Raw genomic sequence first — 23,816 nt, forward strand, 5'->3', positions numbered from 1 at the left:
CTGGCAAGTTAATGAGATTTAGATTGTATGCTTTTGTATGGAGCCCTTTGGTAGATCTGCCCAAAACTGAGGCCCAGAGACCAAAGTTGTCCAGCACTGAATGACCTAGGAATAGAGAAGGCACAGAACTACTTCCAGGATTTGTATTGGGCTGATATCATCAGAAAATGCTGAATCTGATATTGGAGTCTGATCTAATCTCGCCTTAAATAGCACTGACTTATATTTTGTGATGTGATGTTAGTTGTGTTTTTCTTGTGTGGGGTAGTAAAGTGTTTGAGCATAATTTGAAACTCCTAAGTGAAGTGCTTCAATTAAAACTTAAAAAAAAAAATTATAAAGTTTAATAGCTTAGGAATTTCCTTTAGCTTGTAAATGGGAATTCCTATGTAATGTAATATAACATACAGCTGACTTCATCGTGTTCTACCTTAACCCTTAGAAACCTAAATATTTGTGAAACTGTTTTGGTATTTTCTGGGGCAATTACAATTACAATTGCTATTATAAAGTACTTACATATGACAGTGACACATGCCATACGTTATTATTTTCAGTAGACCCTGCGGTACTCAGATATGCTGTTGTTTGACATGTAAATATTAAAAGAAAATTGATATCTTTATGAATTTGGGCCATTTCTGATCAAAAAATGACCTAGCGCCAGCTACATTTTAGTATTTTTAAATTATTTAGATCTTGAAAACAAGTGCAAAAGTAGTTAATCTTTTCAGAAATTGTTAGTCTGGAGTGTTTGTGCGCTGAAAGTGCAATAATTTTGATGGTGATTGATTCTATTTGTTATTATGAGCAAAAAATAAACAATTAGCATAAGGAGGACATTTTTTTTATTGATTTATTTTTTATTTTTTATTTTCTGTTCTCTTGGATTAATGCTCAGTACCAAAATTCTGATACACAGCAAGAAGACAGGCTTTATTTTTAATTACAAATTGAGTTATATACATATTTAATATCAGATATTTTTAATACTCAGAATCAATGTAAACCGAAAGCCCTCTGTTTATAATATGAAGGCTAATAGCAGAGATTTAATATAACAGTGGAGAGTGGAGTTTGGGTGATTTTGGAGCTGGATTGCTGGCTGATGGATGATCAGAGGTGGATGAATTCACTCGGGATGGTGAGGGCAGAGTCTGCTGAATGATCTGATGTTTAAATCATGTTGCTGTTTTGATCCTTTGTTGGAATATGAAGGTCAAACAACAGAGCAATAATATCAGGAATTTAGGTGATTTTCCAAGCCAAATTACTCACTGATGCTGACATCACAGCTAGTTAGGGGTGGGTCTGCTGAATGTCCTGATATGTGGATCATGTTTGTATCTTGTACCGTTTTGAAGTTATGATGGCTAGAAGTGTCCTACTGTTTTTCCAGCAATATGTCTCTGGGTCCTAAGGGTTAAACATGGACAATTTATTTTTTTTTGGTTTTACTATATTCCAGTACTTGCTGTCCATAGTGACTAGCCAATGATGTCAGATAGTGCCCAAGCCCAGATTATGTTTTAGGACACAAAAATTTGATCTTGCTCTAGCCGCAAATCAAACATTAATATTTATTGTTCCTAGCTACTACCTGAACACAAGATACATGCTAAGTAATTAGTTTTGCATTTCAGGAATCTCTGAATATTGTGATGCTTTAGAACATGACGCATTTAACCCCAGTGCTTTTGATGCACATCCTCTCATATATGTCGCTGCTGTCTCTCCAAAATAGTAACTTTACAGGAAAAGGAAGAAACATACTTCACTCTTAAAGTCATTTTGGGCCTTTTCTTTTGGTTCATTCATCATGAAGTTTATACACAATGTTAAGGACAACAGGTATTTTCAAATTATGTCAAAAACTGATAAACGACAAAAATGGTGAGGTTTTGTTCCGACTGCAGCGATATATGCACGTAAGTGGCAATCCAAATTCAATGATAAATGTAATGTAAACAAAATGGTCCTATGTATTGTATGTATTGTTTTCACCTTGGGTGGCCTGGAGCCTTCCTGCCTAAGAAGATGGAGTGCGTCTCACATATTTTCCTTTCTCATAGTAAAAGAAGTGACATTTGTGTGAGAGGATGCCACTATATGTTGACAAGTGGTGTAATCAATATGTGAATACGTCTGAAAGTTTTGTTTCAGTGCACTATAAGGGTTATCTCTTTGTTCATATTCTCTCATCTCCCTGTAACGCATAGAAATGTTTGGAATAAATTTTCCTGTCAATGAGTGTTGGCTAATCAGAAAACTAAAGCAAGCAGAGCATTTGCCACTGGTGATGAATTAAAGGAATAGTTTGATGGGAAAAAATGTAGTCAAGACATGTTTGAAGTGTGCTTTTTTAGATTCGCACTGGAGCTACAAAGCTAATGAGTAACTAGCTACCAAGTAATAGAAGCTGCCAATTAGCATTGTTTCAAGCAAGTTGCATGAATTAGAATATTTTTAAGGTAAATGTGATGTTAATAAATTGCAGATAGACCAACTAATGTGGTTTCTGGCACTGGCTTCTTTAGATAAGGAACTATGAGGCAAAAGAAACAATTAGGAATATATCAGTATTTTGGCCTATCAATATTTAGGTGGATAGGAAGGTAGGGAGGTAGGTGGATAGGAAGGTAGGGAGGTAGGTGGTTAGGTAGGTAGGTGGATAGGAAGGTAGGGAGGTTGCTGGATAGGGAGGTAGGCGGATAGGTATGTGGATAGGAAGGTAGGGAAGTACATGGATGGGTAGGGAGGTAGGTGGATATGAAGGTAGGGAGGTAGGTGGATAGCTAAGTAGTTAGGTAGGTGGATAGGAAGGTAGGGAGGTAGATGGATAGGTAAGTAGGTAGGTGCATAGGAAGGAAGGGAGGTAGGTGGATAGATAGGTAGGTAGAGCGGTGGATAGGAAGGCAGGAAGGTAGTTGGATAGTTAGGTTGATTAGGTGGATAGGAAGGTAGGGAGGTAGGTGGATAGGTAAGTAGGGAGGTAGGTGGATAGGAAGGTAGGGAGTTAGGTGGATAGGTAAGTAGGTAGGTAGGTGGATAGGAAGGTAGGGAGGTAGGTGGATATGAAGGTAGGGAGGTAGGTGGATAGCTAAGTAGTTAGGTAGGTGGATAGGAAGGTAGGGAGGTAGATGGATAGGTAAGTAGGTAGGTGCATAGGAAGGCAGGGAGGTAGGTGGATAGATAGGTAGGTAGAGCGGTGGATAGGAAGGCAGGAAGGTAGTTGGATAGTTAGGTTGATTAGGTGGATAGGAAGGTAGGGAGGTAGGTGGATAGGTAAGTAGGGAGGTAGGTGGATAGGAAGGTAGGGAGTTAGGTGGATAGGTAAGTAGGTAGGTAGGTGGATAGGAAGGTAGGGAGGTAGATGGATAGGTAAGTAGGTAGGTAGGTAGGTAGGTGGGTAGGAAGATAGGGAGGTAGGTGGATAGGAAGGTAGGGATGTAGGTGGTTAGATAGGTAGGTGGACAGGTGGATAGGAAGGCAGGGAGGTAGGTGGATAGTTAGGTTGGTTAGGTAGATAGGGAGGTAGGTGGATAGGTAGGTGGAGCAATAGGTAGGGTGATGGATAAGTGGATAGGTAGGTAGGTAGGTAGATGGATAGATGACGAAGTGTCAAATTCTAAGACTTTACAAGTTACTCTAATGGTAATGAAAATGAGAAACTAGAGATTGACAGTGAGATAGAAAATGCTGTTTCAGCATTTATCAGCAGTGATAAAAACAGTCAGCCACGTGAAACTATTTCAGTTTGTACAAGGAATATTAGACAAGCTACTCATCTCTGCTCATCTGTTCCGTAATGTCTGTTGTCAAGACGCATACGCATATGGCAGACTGCATACTGTAATCATTTTAGTAAGCTTATTTAATGTACCTTTTTTTGTTGTCAGCTCAACTTTTGGTCTATTGAAAGTAGATTATATCTGTAATAAAAATATATTTTTTATGTATGATTTGTTTAAAAGCAAAAATAAAATGTTTGCTAACACTTTATTGTGGGGTACTGTTCATAAGGCTACATGACACCTACATAAGCTTGTCATGACAACTGACATACTCCTCTATAAATGTTCATACATGCATATTCCAATAGTCGTCATCTGTCATAAGGCTATTTTAGCTAACTTTGATCAAAATTGGCAAATGTAAACTTCATAGCACATGATGCCTATTGGAATAAGTACTTATGAACATTTATATAAGGTTATGTTAATTGTCATGAAAAGCTTATGTAGGTAGACATGAACAATATCCTACACTAAAGTGTTACCACATGCTCTTTTAGTTTTGCTAAGTCTGTCTTGAATTCCAGTTTTGGTTTTGGCTAGGACTTTTCATTTTGGTGCATCACTTGAAGTAATGTAATGAAGTGTTGAACTTACATTTGTAACATAATATATCATCAATCTGAAATCACATAAGCATGTCTATGAGCTTTCTTAACAGTTTGACTTTGTTTGAGGTGTGTAATGATTTAGGTTAATTAATCAGATATCATTTAATATTACTTGTAAGCTATATTAGCCTAATAGCTGCTCAGGCTGTGCACAGTTCTTGACACTAATGAAACTCCATCAGTTGCACATATCCCTTTTTCTTAATCTTTGTCTAATGGTTCCAGCTTCCCTGCTGTTTACCCTCTGCTGTTCAAACATTCAAGTCATTTTCTATTCCATTTTATTTTGCGACAAAAATAATGACACATTTATAACACACTTCTATAACCTGCAGAACATAGCAGTCCATGGCAGTTAATGAATAATAAGCTTTATGGTGTAATAAACTTGGAACTTTTAAGATTTTAAACTTCAAAAATGTTCTTCACACTCCTAGATTTACAAGAGTGTTTATTTAAAGAACCATCTGCTGGAAAGTTCTGTTGAGAACCAAAAGTGGCTCTACTATGACCACTCCAGGGAACATTTTTTGGCACCTTTGCTTTTAAATTTTGAAGGCATGTTTTAGCCAGTATGTCTGGAAAAGAAAGCATTGATATTTTGATGACTGACTGGCTGCAAATGTGTGGAAAACCTTACGGAGGCATAAGGTGACAGCAGGAGAAAAAGAGCAGGAAACTTGAGGAACGTTATGAATGAAGTGGGTGAAAAACGACAGCAGTGAGAAGCAGTGAGCAAAGAAGAATCCCAGGCTTGTCATTCGTCTTCATGTGAAGCACTGAGCTGCAGAAAGAGAAGAGTCCTCACTTTTCATCCATTCCCATACCTAACAAGGTTCTTTACCCTGTCTACTCACCATTCACCATTATAACACAAGGGCCCCTTCAACAGGAAGTGAGGGAGACGGCTGGAGAAGTAGTTAAAAAAAATCAAAAGAGGGTTTTATGTAGGACCTGGGGAAAGTGAAAAGAACCTTGTCTTGCAGAAGCCCCTACTAGACTGCAGTAATGTTCACCTCCCTCTTTTACAAGGTGTGTCTTTTGAACCAAGGCACTAATAAATGAAATCAGAGGTCTGTATTATGTGTTATTTTCCACTTTGTGCATGTTTAGAATGCCTGCATTGATGAGTGTTCTGTATGTTAAGCCTACCCACCAGCCTGTATTTATTATATTAGTGTGTTCATTGAACCTACAATGTGCAAGCTTTGGGTAAAGAGCAAAGAAGCAATGGTATTTTCTTTTTTTGTCCATGGCTGGTTTAAGTGAACATCGGCCAAAAGAACATATTGTCTAACTTGGTTGTAAAGAAATCTGTATAAGAATCAGTCGTAAAAAGTAAGCAAGGGCCAAATTTCAGTCTTGGAAACAATTCTGCTGAAAATAGTTAAAAAAAAAACTGTAAGCAACTGTAATCTGAATATAAAACACATGTTAATGCAAGATGGAAACAGCCTTATGGAGATCACAGAGATTTTTTTTCCTTCCAAATAAGAACTTGACAATATGAATCCCATTGATAAAAGCAATATGCCTCTGAGAAATTTTTAGTCATTTTCACTCAGATAGCTGATCTTTCTCTTAAAGGTATTTTCCAGTTTTCTGTTTTTACTCAATGCAGGCAAGCATTAAAATCATTGCCTGTGTTACAAATATACCATAGGCAACTAATGTTGTAGAAATCGTTCTTAAAGGATCATTCATTGAAAAGTTCTTTGGGGAACCAAAAGTGTTTCCTCAGTGGCAAAGAATGCTTTTTGGCAGTTTTTAAGACTGCAGTAAAAGAAGACGGATGCACTCCTTTCCGTCAGCTGTTTCAGAAGTTCAAAATGTATTGCATCATTCTTACTGTATGTGGTCCTGGTGGGCATTTTAATTTTTCTCAAAACGGTTAGAATTTTAGAAAGTGAAATTTCCTCATTTTCCTCAAATTTCCTCATTTCTGGACGTAGGATTGACCTTAATTGTAGCTTTTACTCTTACTCCTAACATAACCAGTCCAACTGATGAAGACCGTCAACCTGACAGTAAAACTGATCATTTTTCACTGTAATATTGTCTCTGGTCATTTTCCGTACTGTTCATCATTTGCTTTTGTGTAGCATACACATTTACATGTTATGCCAGTGTTATTGAGGAAAGAAGTGGGCCTGTGAGCCTCCAAAACAGCTGACAGTTGCATTTTATGGTTACTGTTGGGGGAAAAAAAAGTAAAAAAGGCACAATACAATTGTATTACACACTTGTAAATGTGCGTCATGGTATGAAGGAATTTATGCTGACTTACGCTATATTGCCGAAAGCATTCACTCGTCTGCCATCACACTCATATGAACTTGAATGACATCCTGTTCATCCTGACGAGAAGACCGGGCTCATAGTTTCCGCTGTAATTCATCCCAAATGTGTTCTATCAGGTTGAGGTCAATACTCTGTATTCTTCCACACCAAACTCGCTAATACATGTCTGTATGGACCTTGTTTTGTGCACTGGTGGTCAACAAAGTTGAGAGCATGAAATTGTCCAAAATCTCTTGGTCTGCTGAAGCATTAAGAGTTCCTTTCACTGGAACTAGGGGGCTGAGCCCAACTCCTGAAAAACAAGCCCAGACCATAATCCCCCCTCCACCAAACTTTACACTTGGCATAATGCATTCAGACAAGTGCTGTTCTCCTGGCAACCGCCAAACCCAGACCATCGGAGTGCCAGATCACTCCAGAGAACACGTGTCCACTGCTCTAGAGTCCATTGGCGCTTTACACCACTGCATTCCACGCTTTGCATTGCACTTGGTGTTGTAAGGCTTGGATGCATCTGCTCGGCCATATAAACCCATTCCATGAAGTTCTCTATGCACTGTCCTTGAGCTAATCTGAAGACCACATGAAGTTTGGAGGTCTGTAGTGATTGATCAGCATCCGCTAACCCCGCTCTGTCATTTTACGTGGCCTACAACTTCGTGGCTGAGCTTCTGTCATTCCCAATCGCTTCCACTTTGTTATAATACCACTAACAGTTGACTGTGAAATATTTAATAGCAAGGAAATTTCACAACTGGACTTGTTGCACAGGTGCCATCCTATCACAGTACCACGCTGGAATTCACAGAGCTCCTGAGAGCGACGTATTCTTTCACAAATATTTGTAGAACATGCTTAAGTGCTTGGTTTTATACAACTGTGGCCATGGAGGTGACAGGAACACCTGAATTCAGTGATTTGGATGAGTGAGTGAATACTTTAGGTCTGTTAGAGTTGGCAAACACTGACCTATTAATGCTTTTTAAAAAAGAGATATAAAGTTAAAAGTCAATGAGAGGTAAAGGAAGTTTTAGGAAAATAGAGGACTGGATTAATTAATGATGTTTATTGCTAATATGCAGTTTGTCTTAAATATATAGACACCTGACTTTCACACCTAAATAAGCTTATTGGACATTCCTATTCCAAAACCAGGGGCATTTAAATGGAAATGCTGCCTCAAAGTAAGAAGTATATTGTCCAAAATGTCTCTGTATGGTGTAGAATTAATAACATTACCCATCATTTTAACTAAGCTCCTGAGCCCAATCATTGAAAAACAGCCGCAGACCATTATCTGTCCTCCACCAAACGTTACTGTTGGCACTATGCATTCTGGTAGGTGGCACACTCCTGGCATTCCCCAAACCATGAATCCCCAAGATTCATCCATCAGACTGCCATGTAGGGAAGTCTAATTCACCACTCCAGAGAACATGTTTCCGTTACTGTAGAGTCTGTTGGTGCTATGCTTTACTCCAGCCAATGGTAAAATGCATGAAGCTCCAGATCTAGTAGGGCAGAAATTTCACAAACTGACTTATGGGGCAAAGGTGGCATCCTATGACATGCTGAGTTTAAAGGCATTGAGCTGTTCAGTAAGAGCCATTCTACTCTGGCTATGTGCTTGGTTTTATACAACTGTTAGCAATCAGTGTGGCTGAAACACTTGAACTCAGTAATTAGGACGGACATATACTGTATTTACTGGCTTCATTTGTTTCCTTTATGTGATCAGCTGATATCCTCTATTTTCAGTGTCTCATAATTTTTTCCTCCCTCTCGCTCACTCTTAGGGTCAGGTGGAAGCCTGTGTGATGCTGCAGGTTTCTCAGTCTGCTCAGGAGAACACTGAATACTATGTGTTGTTAGAAGGCTCATCTTACTACCATGTCACCACAGCTCAGAAGAAACACAATGGCCGTTTACTGAGCTTTACTGTACCCGGTGAGTCTTACAGATCAATCAGATGTATGCATGCCTTATAGACAGTCCATTGCTCATTCTATCTGCAAGATTCTTATTGACATTTTATTGAGTGACCTGTACCTTTACTTGTATCTCTTGAGACTCAGAATCTAGGGCAAGGTAAGTTTGGAACCTTATCAAGAAGCAAAAAAAATAATAATACATTTCAGCTACTTCTCGTGGCTGCTTTATGAATTCTAAATGCACAATGAAGTATTGTAAGCAAATCAAAATTATTGGTGCTGAATACTCAGCCTTTTTAGACATGAAAATGAAACAAACGCTTGTGATTGTTATTTTTTTCCTGACTTTTGTCATTCTTAGTTGCCTTCGTAGTCCCTCTGCCAGTTTTGCATGCCGTTTTATTTTGCAGAAATCATTTTATAGTAAACAGGCATATGGTTTGGCTTCCCTCCAACCAGTCCAGGCTTTGGTAGATGAGGTAGTATGCTTTTTCTGTAGCAATGTAAAGCTGGTGCTTTATCATGATATAAAAATGTATAGCAAATTTGTCTGCTAAACATGCAGTGGTTCACTCCTTTCATGGTTTTATTCTATCTTCAGTTTCTTTGCCACATTTTTTAAACATATGTTTGGTGAAAGATGTGCAAGTATAAACCAGACATCTTTTCATACAGAGAATTAAATAAATTACTTTTCAGATTTTCTATTTTACAAAATTGTTGCAAAGCAAAGTGCAAAAGCAGGTAAAATAATATAAACAGCAAGTAGAACAAAACATCAGCTGAAATAAAACATTAAGAGGTAGAGCAATGACACCAATCAGTGATAAAAACTAAAGTAGGCAAATTACATATAACAATCAGATGAAAAATCTAACCACGACTCTATTTTTGAGCTCTCGTTTTATCACGAAAGTAGCTAATTTAATTTCTTAATGTCCAGCTATCTGTAATAATTGCAATGAATTGTGCCTCAACCAGCTCTTCACGCAATTCTTCATTTGTTTCTGTGTACATCTTTGGCACCACTTGTGTGCTGAAAAGTGCCTGCTTGGAATTTCATATTAGGGCTCAAGCACATTTAACAGTGATCGGAATCCCTCTTCTGCTAATTTCAAAAAAGGAACGTAGAGTCTGCTGAATTTCCTGAATTAGTTCAAACTGCAGTCCCACAGAAAAAGTATTCACACTTTAGAAATGTACAAGTTATGATCTGTTTAATCCCAAGTCATTAATTTAAATTCTAATGAGATAAATATGTAGAATTTATAGGGTACTTTCAGTTGAGAGGTAGCTGTCCTGTAGTTCCCAAATCCTGTTTTGTTTTTGATTTCCTTTTAAAGTGTAGCGGAAAGTTACACTTTTGGAAAAATTGAATAAATAAATTGAAAAATTCTCTCCCGCATTTTAATGTCACTGCTGAAACAGTTTTAGTCCATAAGAAGAGCCTCATGGCTACATGTTGAGCAGTTAAATTTCATTGTTTTGAAGTAAATGTGTCCCAAAGTCTGAAAAACAGAGTGTAACATCTAAGACTGGTCACTACTGAGACACATTGTCTGCATTCAAATGAACTTTTTTGTTTTATTGAGAAATGTGTTGACAATATATATGTACAATGTTCAAAGCTGTGTTTACCACTTCTGTGTCAGCTAAACCTTCCTGCAGGGCCTTTGTCATCATATAAAGTACATTAATCGTTAATCAAAATTATTTGAGTACTGTCACAGTCCAGTTCTGTACAAAGAATGTAACATAATACAAAATACAAAATAATAGACATGCACAGTTGTTTAACTTGTATGTACAATTTCCTATTGTAGATTGATCTTGCGTCCTTTTTTATCTCCAAGGTCACAATGCCCCAGAGAAAGTCTTGCTGCAGGTGTATCGCTGGGAGGACAGCAGCAACCAGGTGACCCCTCTGTCCGAGGCACAGGAGCTCTCTCTAGATTACAAACGAGACAATGTACAGGAGGTGGCTGATTTGCTCATTTCCAACCCTGACCTCCTGACCTCCATCAATTACCAGGATATCCAGAGGAAGTTTTGCCTTGGAGAGAGTTTCCGATCTGGGCAGAAAAGTTCAGATATAACTACTCAGCCTGCGTCGTCCAGCCAAGAGCAGCTGGAGGAAACTTTAGGATTTGACAAAAGCCTAGATGAGCCCAAAGAAAGGCTACCTGGTGAGGAGAAGGACGACAGCCCAAGTGACAGGTCTGCATGCTGGGAGCTTGGTCCAGAGCATGGATGCACACCTGAACCATGCAGTACTGTCGATGTGAAAATCACACAGGCACTTGCAAATTGTCAATCTTATTTAGAGTGGACAGGCCAAAAGACACAAGAGTCTCAAGGTAAGAACATAACACTAAGCTTGGCTTTATTTACTTTTTACTATGTAAACATATATTAGATAATATTATCATTTATATTATGTAATTTATAGAAACATTTCATGTAGTTATACTGCAGTTTATTGTGTGAATATTAAGCAGTATAGCTTAATGGAGTTGCCCTATAAAAGTAGTTAGACGACTGAGGGTCTGAGGGTGAGTTACATAGACAAGCAACTTCAAAAGGCGTGATCAGGTTTACTCCCTGTTTAGCTTCATTTGATAAGAGATTTTGATTAGCTGGGTTTAATGTCTGTTCAGTTCAGTACTATACTGAATAATGTATTAAGTAGTTATTAGTAAGTGCAGTGTACCTTAGCAGAAAAATGTTTACAAGTAAGTAAAGAATGTTTCATAGTTTTGATCACTGCACTTATTTCTTGTGGTGACAGTCTCAGTAGCATAGTGAAAGCAGGAATCCCTGGCTAATCTGAGGAGCTCACTTGTCGAGTTTTGTTTAGTTGGAATCTTTTGTTTGGCTGTTTAAGCTATAGTGCAATGTCCTCTAAAGCCTGGCATACACTGTGTGATTTTAGAAATCTTGTTCTTTGGTGAGTCACACTGTACATTTGAATAGACCATAGTGTAAGGTCTATTCAAGGAGCCTATGATTTAAGTCCTCTTCATGAAACGCAGCTCCTACAGACAGCCCTGTCTACAGACAGTAATCAATAAAGCTGTTTTATTTCAAAATAACATGCCTCAGAGTACTGAACAAACAAGCAGAGAAACAGCAGCTTTTAGCTTACAGCATTTCTACAGCATATCTGCAAAGACTATTTTTAAAAATTAGTGTACTAATGTTTACCTTGCACTTCAGTTTGGTCAAACAGGCTTTGGTCACAAAAACTTTTTGCCTCCACTTGTATTGAGGAAGTGGTTGTGATTGCGTTTGTGTGTTTAAAAATAGGTTTAAAGTAGTCACATTGTATTCCTCGCAGAAATATTCCAAAACATCTGACTGCTGCAAATTCAATAACTTATTGCTAGCAGACTCGTTCACTGCCAGCTTGAGTCATTGTTCGTTAGCATGGCAGCGTAAATTAGGTTTCCTCACATGGTATCAGGTGCTATCAGATGTTGGTATTGGTGCCTCTTATGAGGTCAAGTACGAGTAACTAGTATTGGGCTGATACAGGATACCAGTGTGTTTGCTATTTTTAGTCATTTTATTATTCAGTGATGTATGGGGTGGGCAAATTTAGGTTTTGCACTAGGGCCCTACAGGTTCTAATCATGCCACTGTGTCTGCTATTTAACAATGAATTAATTATGTAAATAAACTTATAATTTGCAATTAAGCAAATGATAAATATGTTGCATACATCTTTAAATTTGATGTTTTAATATGGTTTTCCATAAATTTGCAATGAACTGTTGGACTACTGTTAATTGTAATGTTTCAGTTGCAAGCGTACTTGCAATGCCCTCATATAATATGTTAATCAGGGAGTATGAACAGGTAATAATTATTGGACCAAATATGTTACATTTTCACAAATATATAAGATCACAAGTGCTATGCATGTGTTTATCTCCCTTTAACCAGTACTCATAAAACATGTAATAACTAATTTCACTATGATTAGTATACCACTGCATTTGATGGTGAAATTACTATTATAAATGCTTGTACACTGTAATTTTAACATAATTTCTGATAACATTCATATCTTAATATTACCATATCATTACCTACTTATTACGAATCTGCAATGTAAAGGTTCTTCTGTTTCCTGCATGGGACATTATTGGATGTCTAAAGAGTGATCTGAGGGAAAGGATTTAAAGAATGTCTCTAGTCGTGGCTGTGGAGTTCACATGGGACCTCTTACATAATGCCAGTGATTGTTAGTTCTAAATTGTGTGACAGAATTAGTGCTCGTCTCTTTAATTTGTCTGTGCAGTGGAGCGTCAGCTCGGATTAATGGCTAGACTTTTCACAGAATTCTCACTTTTGAGAGGGGAGAGAAAAACATTCCCGCTGAATAACTACCACTGTTTTTGTAACACACACTATGCTGTGGCTACTGTGGAAAGGGCTCACCCAGGGAAACAGCCACTTTACCTCAGTTTGACCCTGGAAATCGAAGACTATCAGTCTTTCTAACATTGTTTTAAGTGATTGTACTCCACGGTCAGGGGTGGATGCCTGACCATATGCAGGGTACATGTTTGTCTATGTTTTACCTGTAATAAAGATGGTTTATATTTTTAGACTGATTTTATAGTTTTGTTATTTGTTTGTTTTCCTTGTAAGCTGTCTGACTTTAGGCTGTTACACACTGAACATGGTATAAGTAGAGTTTATGCTAGGAATGTGCACAGGTACACAGGTAATCAAGCTGTAAAATGTGGCGAGTTCACTCATATCTTTGAGTAAGTTAGTATGTTTAGTCACGCTTTAATCACGCTACTATCAAACAAAAAGGTCTTAACATGAGCGCCTTGCCAAGGACGTGTTATTAAGGGCGTGAAAGAGAAGTCTGGGTGCAGGTTTTCTCTAACTAGGCCAGGGATCAGTGTTGGCAACTCTTCAGTAAGGAAAGTCGCTATTGGCTGTCCGAAAAGTCGCTAGAAGTCGCTAAATGACGCCATCGCCTAATTTGCATAAAATATGTTTTTGAAGCTGTAAAGGAAAAAACGATGTGGGAGAGAAAAAAACACCCGAGATATGTTAGAACTACAAATGAACTCAGAACAAATTAACAACTTCTGTTGCCTTTGAAATAGGCAGCCACTTCTCAAAACACGCTCATGACTTTAATGCTGTGTATAAATCATTTTTATGTAAATTACATAAATCAGTTTTTTACTGTGTTGTTAAATGTTAGCATAAGAGTAGCAGTTAGCAGAACTGCTGTTCTACGTTCAACCCTCCTCCTTTATCCGTGCTTGGGACCGGCAAAGTGACCTTAAAAGAGACACATTGGCAGAGTTACTTAGTTTTTTAATTTATTTTTAGTTTTTTATTTATTTATTTTATTTTTTAAAAGTTTTCTTAAGTTTTCTTTAGTTTCAAACCTATTATTCACAAACTGTTCTGGCTCACTGAAAGAGTAGGTCATCTTCATTTTGGTCTCCTACGCCAGGTTTAGCTGAGGGAGCCGACTTATATGAATAAGCAGCTGATGTGCCAAAAAGCTGCAAAACATCATCAGGCAGCTTGAGCTCATAGCAAGCCTCACCAGACAACCTGAGACCATGTCGGGTATACAGGATTGAGTTAAGGGTCTCCAAGGACATTCGATTTCTATGTACATCTCGCTCTGTAAATACGGGGCGGGGTCAGTCAGCGGCGGCGCATGCGCAGTGTGGACGTGGACTGCACTGTGAATGCTGTGGGACGGCGACAGTAACTGAAGTGCATGAGGGTTCATCTCAGAGTCTCCAAAAGTCTCCAACAACACCACAAAAAGTCGCTAGATTTGTCGCTAGTCGCTTTTAAAAAAAATAAAGTTCTGAAAAGTCGCTAAATCTAGCGACAAAGTCGCTAAGTTGGCAACAGTGCCAGGGATCGGCATCACAAATGTTAGGCGGAGCCATTTTGTATTTTCAACAAAAAATTAAACCACCTTGGGAGCCCCAGTGTTTTATGTCCACTTTAACATCTTGGCTGTGAACTTGACTCTGTGTGTGCTAATGTGCTAGTGTAGGTTAAATAATATAACCAAAAATGCAGACTTAATTTTCTCTGCTTTAAGCTTTTCTTGGATCTCAAGCAGGAAACTTTTCCCTAAAACTTAGAATAATTTCTTGTAAAATGTCTTTTAACATTGGACTTTTCATCGGGCTGAAGTCAGCTTCTTGTTCTCCAGCTTCTTTTTTCCATTCCACCTCTAATGACGCCTGGTGCACCAGAATGTAACTGCTTTGCAACTTTTTATTGTTTGACAGTGTCTCTCTGCAGATTGAACGTATCAGGAAACCAGCTGGAGTGCTTATAAATGCAAAAAAGTCCATTTGCCTCCAAATTATCGATGCTCATCTTAAATCTTTCTCTTTGCCTTTTTATTAGCTATTAGCTAGGTTAGCGTTGCTTTGTGTCCCGCAGTCTGTGCGCCAGCCTTCAGGGTTAAAGGTTGGTGAATTAGCAGTTTTAGGCTACATTAACTCCAGTGTTAAGACCATTTATTGTTAGAACCGTGTATATAAAGATTAGCAGATCATTATATAATTCAGGTGATTCATTTTTACCTAAAAATCTAATTCTGCTGTGGAGCCGCAACAGGGCAGTAAAAAAGCTGCATGCAGCTCCAGAACTGCATGTTGCCGACCCCTGAACTAGGCCAACTATAGCTGGTGTCGGCTAGGTCCAGAAACAGTGGAAATTTTTAGTCTGTTCATGAACCCTTACTCATGCTTGAATATCAAAAAACTCAAACCTTCGTTGCTGGCAAAGGTTTGCAAAATAGTTTGATGTGCAACGTCGTCAGTTATGCTTTTGTAATGCACAAAGAAATCAAGCTTGGTGTGAAAAGGCCTTTAACCCAGATCCACAAAAATGCAGTTTTTGACTACTTTCAATATTTTCAGAAAGTCTCCTGCATGTATGCCAGCCCAGGAGGATTTGATGTGTCATAAACTGGCATCAAATGCCTTTATAAGAACAATACAAGCATGTTTATAACACAAAATATGGAACACAGTTGCAAGTTGCAACATGTTGCAAATGCAGCAGTACTGTTTCTGTGTTCAGATTTGGCAGATTAGGTTCAGTTAATGTGGTTTGTAAGTGAGAATGCTGCAATCCGAACTCTGGTGTGCACGAAATAAGTAAACTGAGTGCTCTAAACAGGGCCATCTTGGTTCGCTTCATAACAAACTGAAGTATGAACAAAACAGGCTAAATACGTCTAATCAAATCAAAGACGGAACGAACCGTTGCATCTTCTCTGCAGAACTTCTTTAGTTCATGGAAAAGATGAGTTGCTGATGCTGTTTTGACACACACATTTGTTTTATCATCTCTTCATCAGCTCTGATTTTGAACTATTTACATTTTAAAACAAGGCTGATTTGAAGTCTTTATAAAATATTCAGTATACACATTTGACGGCACACAAATGATCTTATGCATTAAGGTGCCAAAGTTTCTCTGTTTCGTAAAAACAACAAACCACTTAAGGCTGTTACAGGGATTTTGCATCGTACAAATCATGGTAACGCAGGGAGTCTTGTCTTGTGACCTGTTGCTGTATCACAAAACACATGAAACAAGACATACATAAAACTGAAAATAGTATGATTTAGAAAGTTCTGTGGATGTTATTATATTGTACGCCTTAAAATCTGCCCAGTTCTCAGTTCTGATCTTTTACTCATATGACTTTTGTTTAAATGCAACAGTATAACATTTTCTGCTTTGGTTCGAACCAAACTAAAAGTATAAACATGGCCTAGGAAAACCGACGATAACAAACCTAAGGGGATGCAAGTGTGTTGACTGACAGTGTAATAGTGAAGTAAAGCTGAATAAAATATGTAATATGTTAGTAATATGTAATCCAAACCGATGTTTTTTTTCACCACACAGAAACAACTCTGTATTTAACTATGACAGATACGCATCATGAGGCCTTACGCAAGTTGAAACAGCAGACTGATGTAACATTAGAAATTCTCAGTTTGCTTAACAGTGACTATAAATGCCATTGTTGTCTGGACAGGAGGCCAAAATGCAGAGAAAAAGCAACCTTTACAGAAATATCTGTGTATGTGTGGATTGGGCCTTAGAGAATATACGCTGCTCAAAAAAATAAAGGGAACACTCAAACAACACATCCTAGATCTGAATGAATGAAATATTCTCATTGAATACTTTGTTCTGTACAAAGTTGAATGTGCTGATAACAAAATCACACAAAAATCATCAATGGAAATCAAATTTATTAACCAATGGAGGCCTGGATTTGGAGTCACACACAAAATTAAAGTGGAAAAACACTACAGGCTGATCCAAGTTTGATGTAATGTCCTTAAAACAAGTCAAAATGAGGCTCAGTATTGTGTGTGGCCTCCATGTGCCTGTATGACCTCCCTACAATGCCTGGGCATGCTCCTGATGAGGTGGTGGATGGTCTCCTGAGGGATCTCCTCCCAGACCTGGACTAAAGCATCCGCCAACTCCTGGACAGTCTGTGATGCAACGTGGCGTTGGTGGATGGAGCGAGACATGATGTCCCATATGTGCTCAATCGGATTCAGGTCTGGGGAATGGGCGGGCCAGTCCATAGCTTGCAGGAACTGCTGACACACTCCAGCCACATGAGGTCTAGCATTGTCCTGCATTGGGAGGAACCCAGGGCCAACCGCACCAGCATATGGTCTCACAAGGGGTCTGAGGATCTCATCTTGGTACCTAATGGCAGTCAGGCTACCTCTGGCGAGCACGTGGAGGGCTGTGCGGCCCTCCTACTGTTCCTCCTTGCACAAAGGCGGAGATAGCGGTCCTGCTGCTGGGTTGTTGCCATCCTCCACGTCTCCTGGTGTACTGGCCTGTCTCCTGGTAGCGCCTCCAGCCTCTGGACACTACGCTGACCGACACAGCAAACCTTCTTGCCACAGCTCACATTGATGTGCCGTCCTGGATGAGCTGTACTACCTGAGCCACTTGTGTGGGTTGTAGAGTCCGTCTCATGCTACCACGAGTGTGAAAGCACCACCAACATTCAAAAGTGACCAAAACATCAGCCAGAAAGCAGAAAGGTACTGAGAAGTGGTCTGTGGTCCCCACCTGCAGAACCACTCCTTTATTGAGTGTGTCTTCCTAATTGCCATAATTTCCATCTGTTGTCTATTCCATTTGCACAACAGCTGTGAAATTGATTGTCAATCGGTGTTGCTTCCTTAGTGGACAGTTTGATTTCACAGAAGTTTGATTTACTTGGAATTATATTGTTGTTTAAGTGTTCCCTTTATTTTTCTGAGCAGTGTATATTACAAAGGCCTTGTGATGTTGCTGTGGTAACACTGTTATTCCTGTATCTCTTATAACAGTCCAACCTTTTTCAAAACAATTAACACTGTGCCGCCTTTGCCACAGGGGACAATATGAGCAGCATCAACACTACACCTTCTCATTCTATGTGGGTGTGTTTGTGTTCAGTTTACAAAGTCACTAAGCCGGTTTTCAAATGTGCTCTGTATTTGTCATACAGGTGCTGTGTAAGTAATTTGTATGAACCTGTGAATGATTAATGATCTTTAGAGAGAGAGGGAGAGATTGAGAGAGAGAGAGAGAGAGAGAGACAGATTTTATTGATCCCGAAGGGAATGCAGCAACCAACACAGGCAGCTATAATAATAAGGGGGATACAATATAAAAACAAGAATATATACATATATACAAAACATGTTATCATGATAAACAAATTAATATCATTTGATGTCAATACATATCGCAATAAATGTCAAATCATTATTTCTTTCAAGTTTGAAGGCTGATTTTGGCTCTTGGGGGGTTAATTGCTGTTTTAAGCTATCCTTTATGGTCAGAACATGACAAACACTCGCCAGACAGTGGTATATTTCTGACATGGGAGAGTGGGAGAAAGTGTCTGGTTAGCTGTTTTTAATAGGCTGAAAAAAGCACGGCCTCAGTTTTTGTAATAGTCATAATTTAAGAAAGATTATTTTTAGCTGTCTGGTGACGAGTGCTCGGATATCCCGTTACAAATGCTAAACAAGTGGCCAACAACAGTGCTAAACTGTTCAGTTTCTCAACAACATCAACAGTACGAACATCAATTGTTAGCTGGCCCAGAACGATGTGATGGATCACACCGCCTTACTGCCATCACTCCCACCACATCCATGTCAGAACATATCACAGTATTCAAACGCTAGCTAGTAGACGATTGGATTTCTCAATTGTGGTAATTTAAGGGGTGAACTGCAATATATCTAACACCAGACACCAGACAGAGTTCTCCTTTTAGGTATGTTTAAACTGAAAGCGGTGCTTTTGTGTTTTGTTTGATCTACAGTATCACCAGTTTGCCATGTTGTGCGAGTGATGGAGCGCTGCTTCAAGTTAGCCAGCTGCTAAAAACAGCTAGTGTTCTCCCGCATTCCAACGCCTCACACTTTTCTCAGTTTACTTTTGTTTAAATCAGGGCTGTAACTGACATGAACTCACTTTTTTCTTTCACTTTAGTTGCTTGGGAATGCATTTATACTTAAATATGACTGTCCGAGCACTGTAACAGTGCTTTAGCTGTGAGGAGCAGATGTGATTTAATGCTGCTAAAGCTTGTTAGGATGTACAGAAAGAGGTGAGTTCACTGTGGTAGGACAATAGAGTTACACCACTTATCTCGTCACTCACACAGGAGCTCACAGGAGGACAGATCGCTGGTCGCTCCACTCAAACAGGGAATGTATAACTCCATGTTTTAGCTGTTGCTAAAGACTTATTTCACTCGTTGCCCCCTCCCTCTCTTATCATGTGGATCTTGGAAGTGCGCCCTCTCCAGCAGAGAAGTGTCACTTTCCTTGCAGTAGAAAACACCACCAGGGCTTTTGCTACAACATATAAGTGTGAATGGTGTATTATATTGAAAATTATCAAACGTTTCTTATAGCTCTATCGAGGAAGGTTATATCGTGGTAATTATTATCGCTTTATCACCCAGCCTGCATAGAAATATACAAAAATATGCGGTAAGATCTATAACCTGAGAGAGCAAAGGCAGTGCAATATTGAATGTACAAGGAGGCGCAGGCAACAGCATATAATGGCAATACTGAATAAATATGTGCATATATTGGTACTGAAATAAAGTGACTAGGTGTGGAGTAGTATCCAGATGTGCCAGATGTGCAATAAGGTTTTGCTGAAATGTACAGAATATGTACAGTAAGGTGTCCATATGTACAGATAAATGAAACAAAACTGTAATTTGGCATGAGAGAGTCAGTCCTCATCTATTCTCTTCCCTCTTCTCTCTTCTCTTCTGGCCCCACAGAGAAGAGTTGAAGAGCCTAATGGCTCTAGGGACAAAAGATTTCCTGAGTCTGTGGGTTGAGCAGCGCTGTGACAGCAACATGCCACTAAACATGCTCTTCTTGTCCATGATGATGGCGAGCAGAGGGTGGCCATGATCATCCGTAATGGAGAGCAGTTTGTGAAACGTTAAATTAAAGCAGTTTGTTGCTATATCTTGTAAACAGCTTTGTCAGATGTTATTTATGGATTTGAAAAGAGAAATGTGTCAGGTCACAATGATTTCTGGGCAAGTTTTTTTGCTGAAGTTGACAGTTGTGTTCACTCAATCCTTCGCCCCTCCAAGGTCTTTTCAAACACCGTTCAGTTGATGTAACAAAATAATGGAATGGATCTTAAGATGGCTATAAAGTTGGTGTAAAGTCATGGTGTTGTGCATTTTTTGTGCATTTTTTGGCCCAGCAGATCAAATGTTATGGTTTGGAATTGTTAATCATCTAGGCACTTTCTATAAGAGTACAGTGGTTGAGGAGGAGGAGGGGCTTATGTTACACAGATATCTATTTTCAAATGACTGGGCTTTTTATACATTTATTCTAAATTCTAGGGGTGTGATATTTGAGGTATATTTTGTTAGATGGTGGTGCAGCAGATGTTTAAAAACAAGTTCTGTTTGAGAACGTTTACTTATCTAAGCTAAGCCAATCTCTGTAGTATGTAATTAGATTAGAATTTTGATATTTAAAATATTGAAAATCTAAGTGAATCTTGACCTCATAATTCTGCATTGTTATGCCCCTAAGGGGCGCTACTAAAACAAGCTAACTCTTCCAAAAATTTGGCATAATGCAACTTTTGGACTTGTGAGAGGGTTTTTACAGATGACCTGGTTATTGGGAAACTGTGGCAGCCATCGGCCATTTGGCTTTTAGCAGGCACTTTGACTAATTGTCATGAAACTTGAATGGTATGTTTGTGTAGAGACTCTCAGTTGCCTATGATGTTTCAAAAGGATTCACCACTGTGGGACATTACTCAGTTTTTTAGTATTTTAATTAAGTATATCTCATACTTGATTTCAGCTGAGGACAAGAAATGAGATTAAAATAATACAATTTAATGAGCCTAATAGCTTTGAAATTACAGGTGCTTTCAGGAAATGTATTGTCTTCCTTTTATCAGTTGTTTGAAAACAGCACTTTTTGATCCAGTCCAATTCAATAATTTCAATTGGTCTTGAAATTATCTGTGGCATCTGCAGGGTAAATAATTATAAAAAAATGGTCAAGGTCTGTACAAAACCTGAAAAGTATTTTCATCAAATCCCCTGATTTATCATCATGACACAAAGGCCTTTTGATGAACTTTGTCTCCCTATTATGTAGCCTATGTCTGCAAGAAAGCCCCAGTCAGATGCATTAGACCTCACTGAGCTGATGAGTGCTTGGACCAAGCATATTGTTGCTGGTGGCTATATGTTTGTTTGCAAATATTACGTCATTTGAAAACACTGTCACTGTTTACATCATGTGAACATGTTGTTACAAATGGCTCAGCAGAAAACTTCCAGAATTACTTCGTTTTTTTTCTTTCTCCTATAAAGTTAGAAGATTTTGTTACAAAAGCAGTGATATTTAGAATATGGATGCCTACTAAAAATATTGTTGATGCCATTTTTGACCCATCTGTTTCTTTTTCAGGTGTCCATCACAGAGAAACACCTCTCCAGATAGCTATGAATTTGGGTCTATGCCACGTCACCCTCTTCTACCTTCAAAAGTCTGAAGATCAGAAGATGACAGTAATGCCCAATGGGGGAGGCCACAGTCCTGTAGAACTGACGCAAAATAGAGATGATGTAGCAACTGTTTCAAGTTCATCAACCAAGTGAGTTACTTAATAATATGATGTCTACACTGGTGTCCACACTTTAGGTTAAATTTTTGTAAATATCTCTTTGGGTTTGTTGAAGTTCACCCAAAAAAGTTACATTTTCAACTCCCTCATTAAGATCTGCACCGTGTTAGATTTTTGTTGGCTAATGTAAAGCTTGACAGCAGTATAGCCTCATCATTATTATTTATTAAGTCTTAAATAATGCAAACATTATATGTCCAAGAGCAGAGATTCCAGAATTTTCACTCTTATTGTTTTTCAGCAACTCTTTTCATAGAAGGTTTAAAATATCTTATTGGAATGAAAACAGAAGATTTTCCCTTTCTCTAACCAGTTTATGCTTTGTTCAGGCCTTCAGCTTGTACAGAATCTAGACCAATGTGGATGTCTGAAGTGTGGAGTGATGACTTTCACCTACTCCGATTCTGCCCCCTAACAAGCTCCCTCATCCTGACAGTTAAACACAGTGCGCACATTGACGCACAGCACAGCATACAGCTCTATCGAGAAAAAATGAAGGAATCAAAAAGGCTTACACAGGTGAGTATATAATGGGATGACCATATACACACATACATCAATACAAACACAGTCCCCCAGTTTAACATCTTCACTGTCTTTGTTAAGATATGCAAGAGACGATTAACAGAAATTCAAAGGAAATGAAGTTCAATAATATTCTGGGCATACATGCAGAGACGAGTGCAGCTTTTCTCTGTGCTCTGTTTTGTTTAAATAAATAAATTTAAGGGCTCACTTCTTACTGCACTTGATTTCAGTTATAAATATAATTGCTGTTAATACGCTATTATGCAATTACAACCTGGTATTTCATGTCGGGGCTTATTTACATATATCTGTAAGTGATAAATGTTCACTTAAATAAATTAGAAAAAACTCAAAGTACTGGGTAGTTGTATTGCAGGAAAAAAGTGATCCAAAGACTTATATAATATGTGAACACTCTGTCCTACTCTGGTGCACACCAAACAAATGTGTGGTCTGTCAAAAATCACGGGTCTCTACTGCTTTTCCAAGTCAATCCTGGTTCAGTTCACAGCGGGTGGGAATGCCTTTTTGTTATGGTCCACACCAAACAAGGGAAATCAGCATCAAAGCATGCTTTCCTCTTCTTCTAGCAACACGTCAGGGCTGTACTGTTTTAACACCTAACTCTTCACAGATGTTCATATCATTCCTGCAGCACGATCTTCTACTAATAACGGCAGAGCAAAAATAAATAAATAAATGAATAGCACAGCAATGCATTTAAGTTTGGTGCTTGGATCATAGAGTGTATTCCATCAGTGGCCAGGTTGGTTACATTAAGATTTAGTATAATTGCCTTAACTGTGATACGAATGTTAAACATCTCTTGTATTCATGCAAAGTTGCAGTTTTTGGCTCAAATTGCTGCAAATTTCCGGCCAGTAAACAAGCACTTGCATGTAATTTGGTGCTTAATTTTACAGTGCAATCTTTTTCTTTCTTTACACAATTCAAAAAACAAAACTGATCCAGGGGTGGCCCTTTATGATATCCATGTTGTTTTCTAGGTAACAAAGCTCAGTGAGTCCAGTGAGAAGAATAGAAAGAGCCAGACAGATGACACAAGTGATGGAGGTAAGTTGTCAGAGCCATACTCCACGATGTCATCACACGTAGTACATTTAGATTTGCCTTTAAAGTCTGAAGTGGTTTAATTGCAGTCCCGTAAGACCCATAATACATAAATTAGAGACAAAATTTATTCAACAGTGCAGCAGACAGTATCAATTTTCCTGTTTGAATAGCAATAATTGCTTTTTTTCATGACTATTGAGCAACATCTCTTCATCTCTTCGAACAAACAAACTGTTACTATATTTAAGACTAATGCATACCATATAGCAGAATAAAAGTAAGTGGATATCTGACCATCCCACCTGTATGAGCTTGTT

At 38.6% G+C, this 23,816-nt stretch overlaps 1 protein-coding gene across 5 annotated transcripts in view; it reads left to right on the forward strand.

Annotated features, from left to right (window-relative positions):
- Positions 1–23,816, forward strand: part of arhgef28a (Rho guanine nucleotide exchange factor (GEF) 28a) — a 123,971-nt gene that overhangs the window by 20,569 nt on the left and 79,586 nt on the right. For all 5 annotated transcript variants that reach the window (XM_017698641.2, XM_017698650.2, XM_017698668.2 and 2 more), the window contains exons 3-7: positions 8,503–8,653; positions 10,491–10,994; positions 21,681–21,867; positions 22,227–22,416; positions 23,433–23,499. In XM_017698641.2, coding sequence (XP_017554130.1) covers positions 8,503–8,653; positions 10,491–10,994; positions 21,681–21,867; positions 22,227–22,416; positions 23,433–23,499 — 1,099 coding nt within the window. The remainder of the gene's footprint in view (positions 1–8,502; positions 8,654–10,490; positions 10,995–21,680; positions 21,868–22,226; positions 22,417–23,432; positions 23,500–23,816) is intronic.

This window comes from Pygocentrus nattereri, chromosome 23, assembly GCF_015220715.1.
Source record: "Pygocentrus nattereri isolate fPygNat1 chromosome 23, fPygNat1.pri, whole genome shotgun sequence".
Lineage (NCBI taxonomy): Eukaryota > Metazoa > Chordata > Actinopteri > Characiformes > Serrasalmidae > Pygocentrus > Pygocentrus nattereri.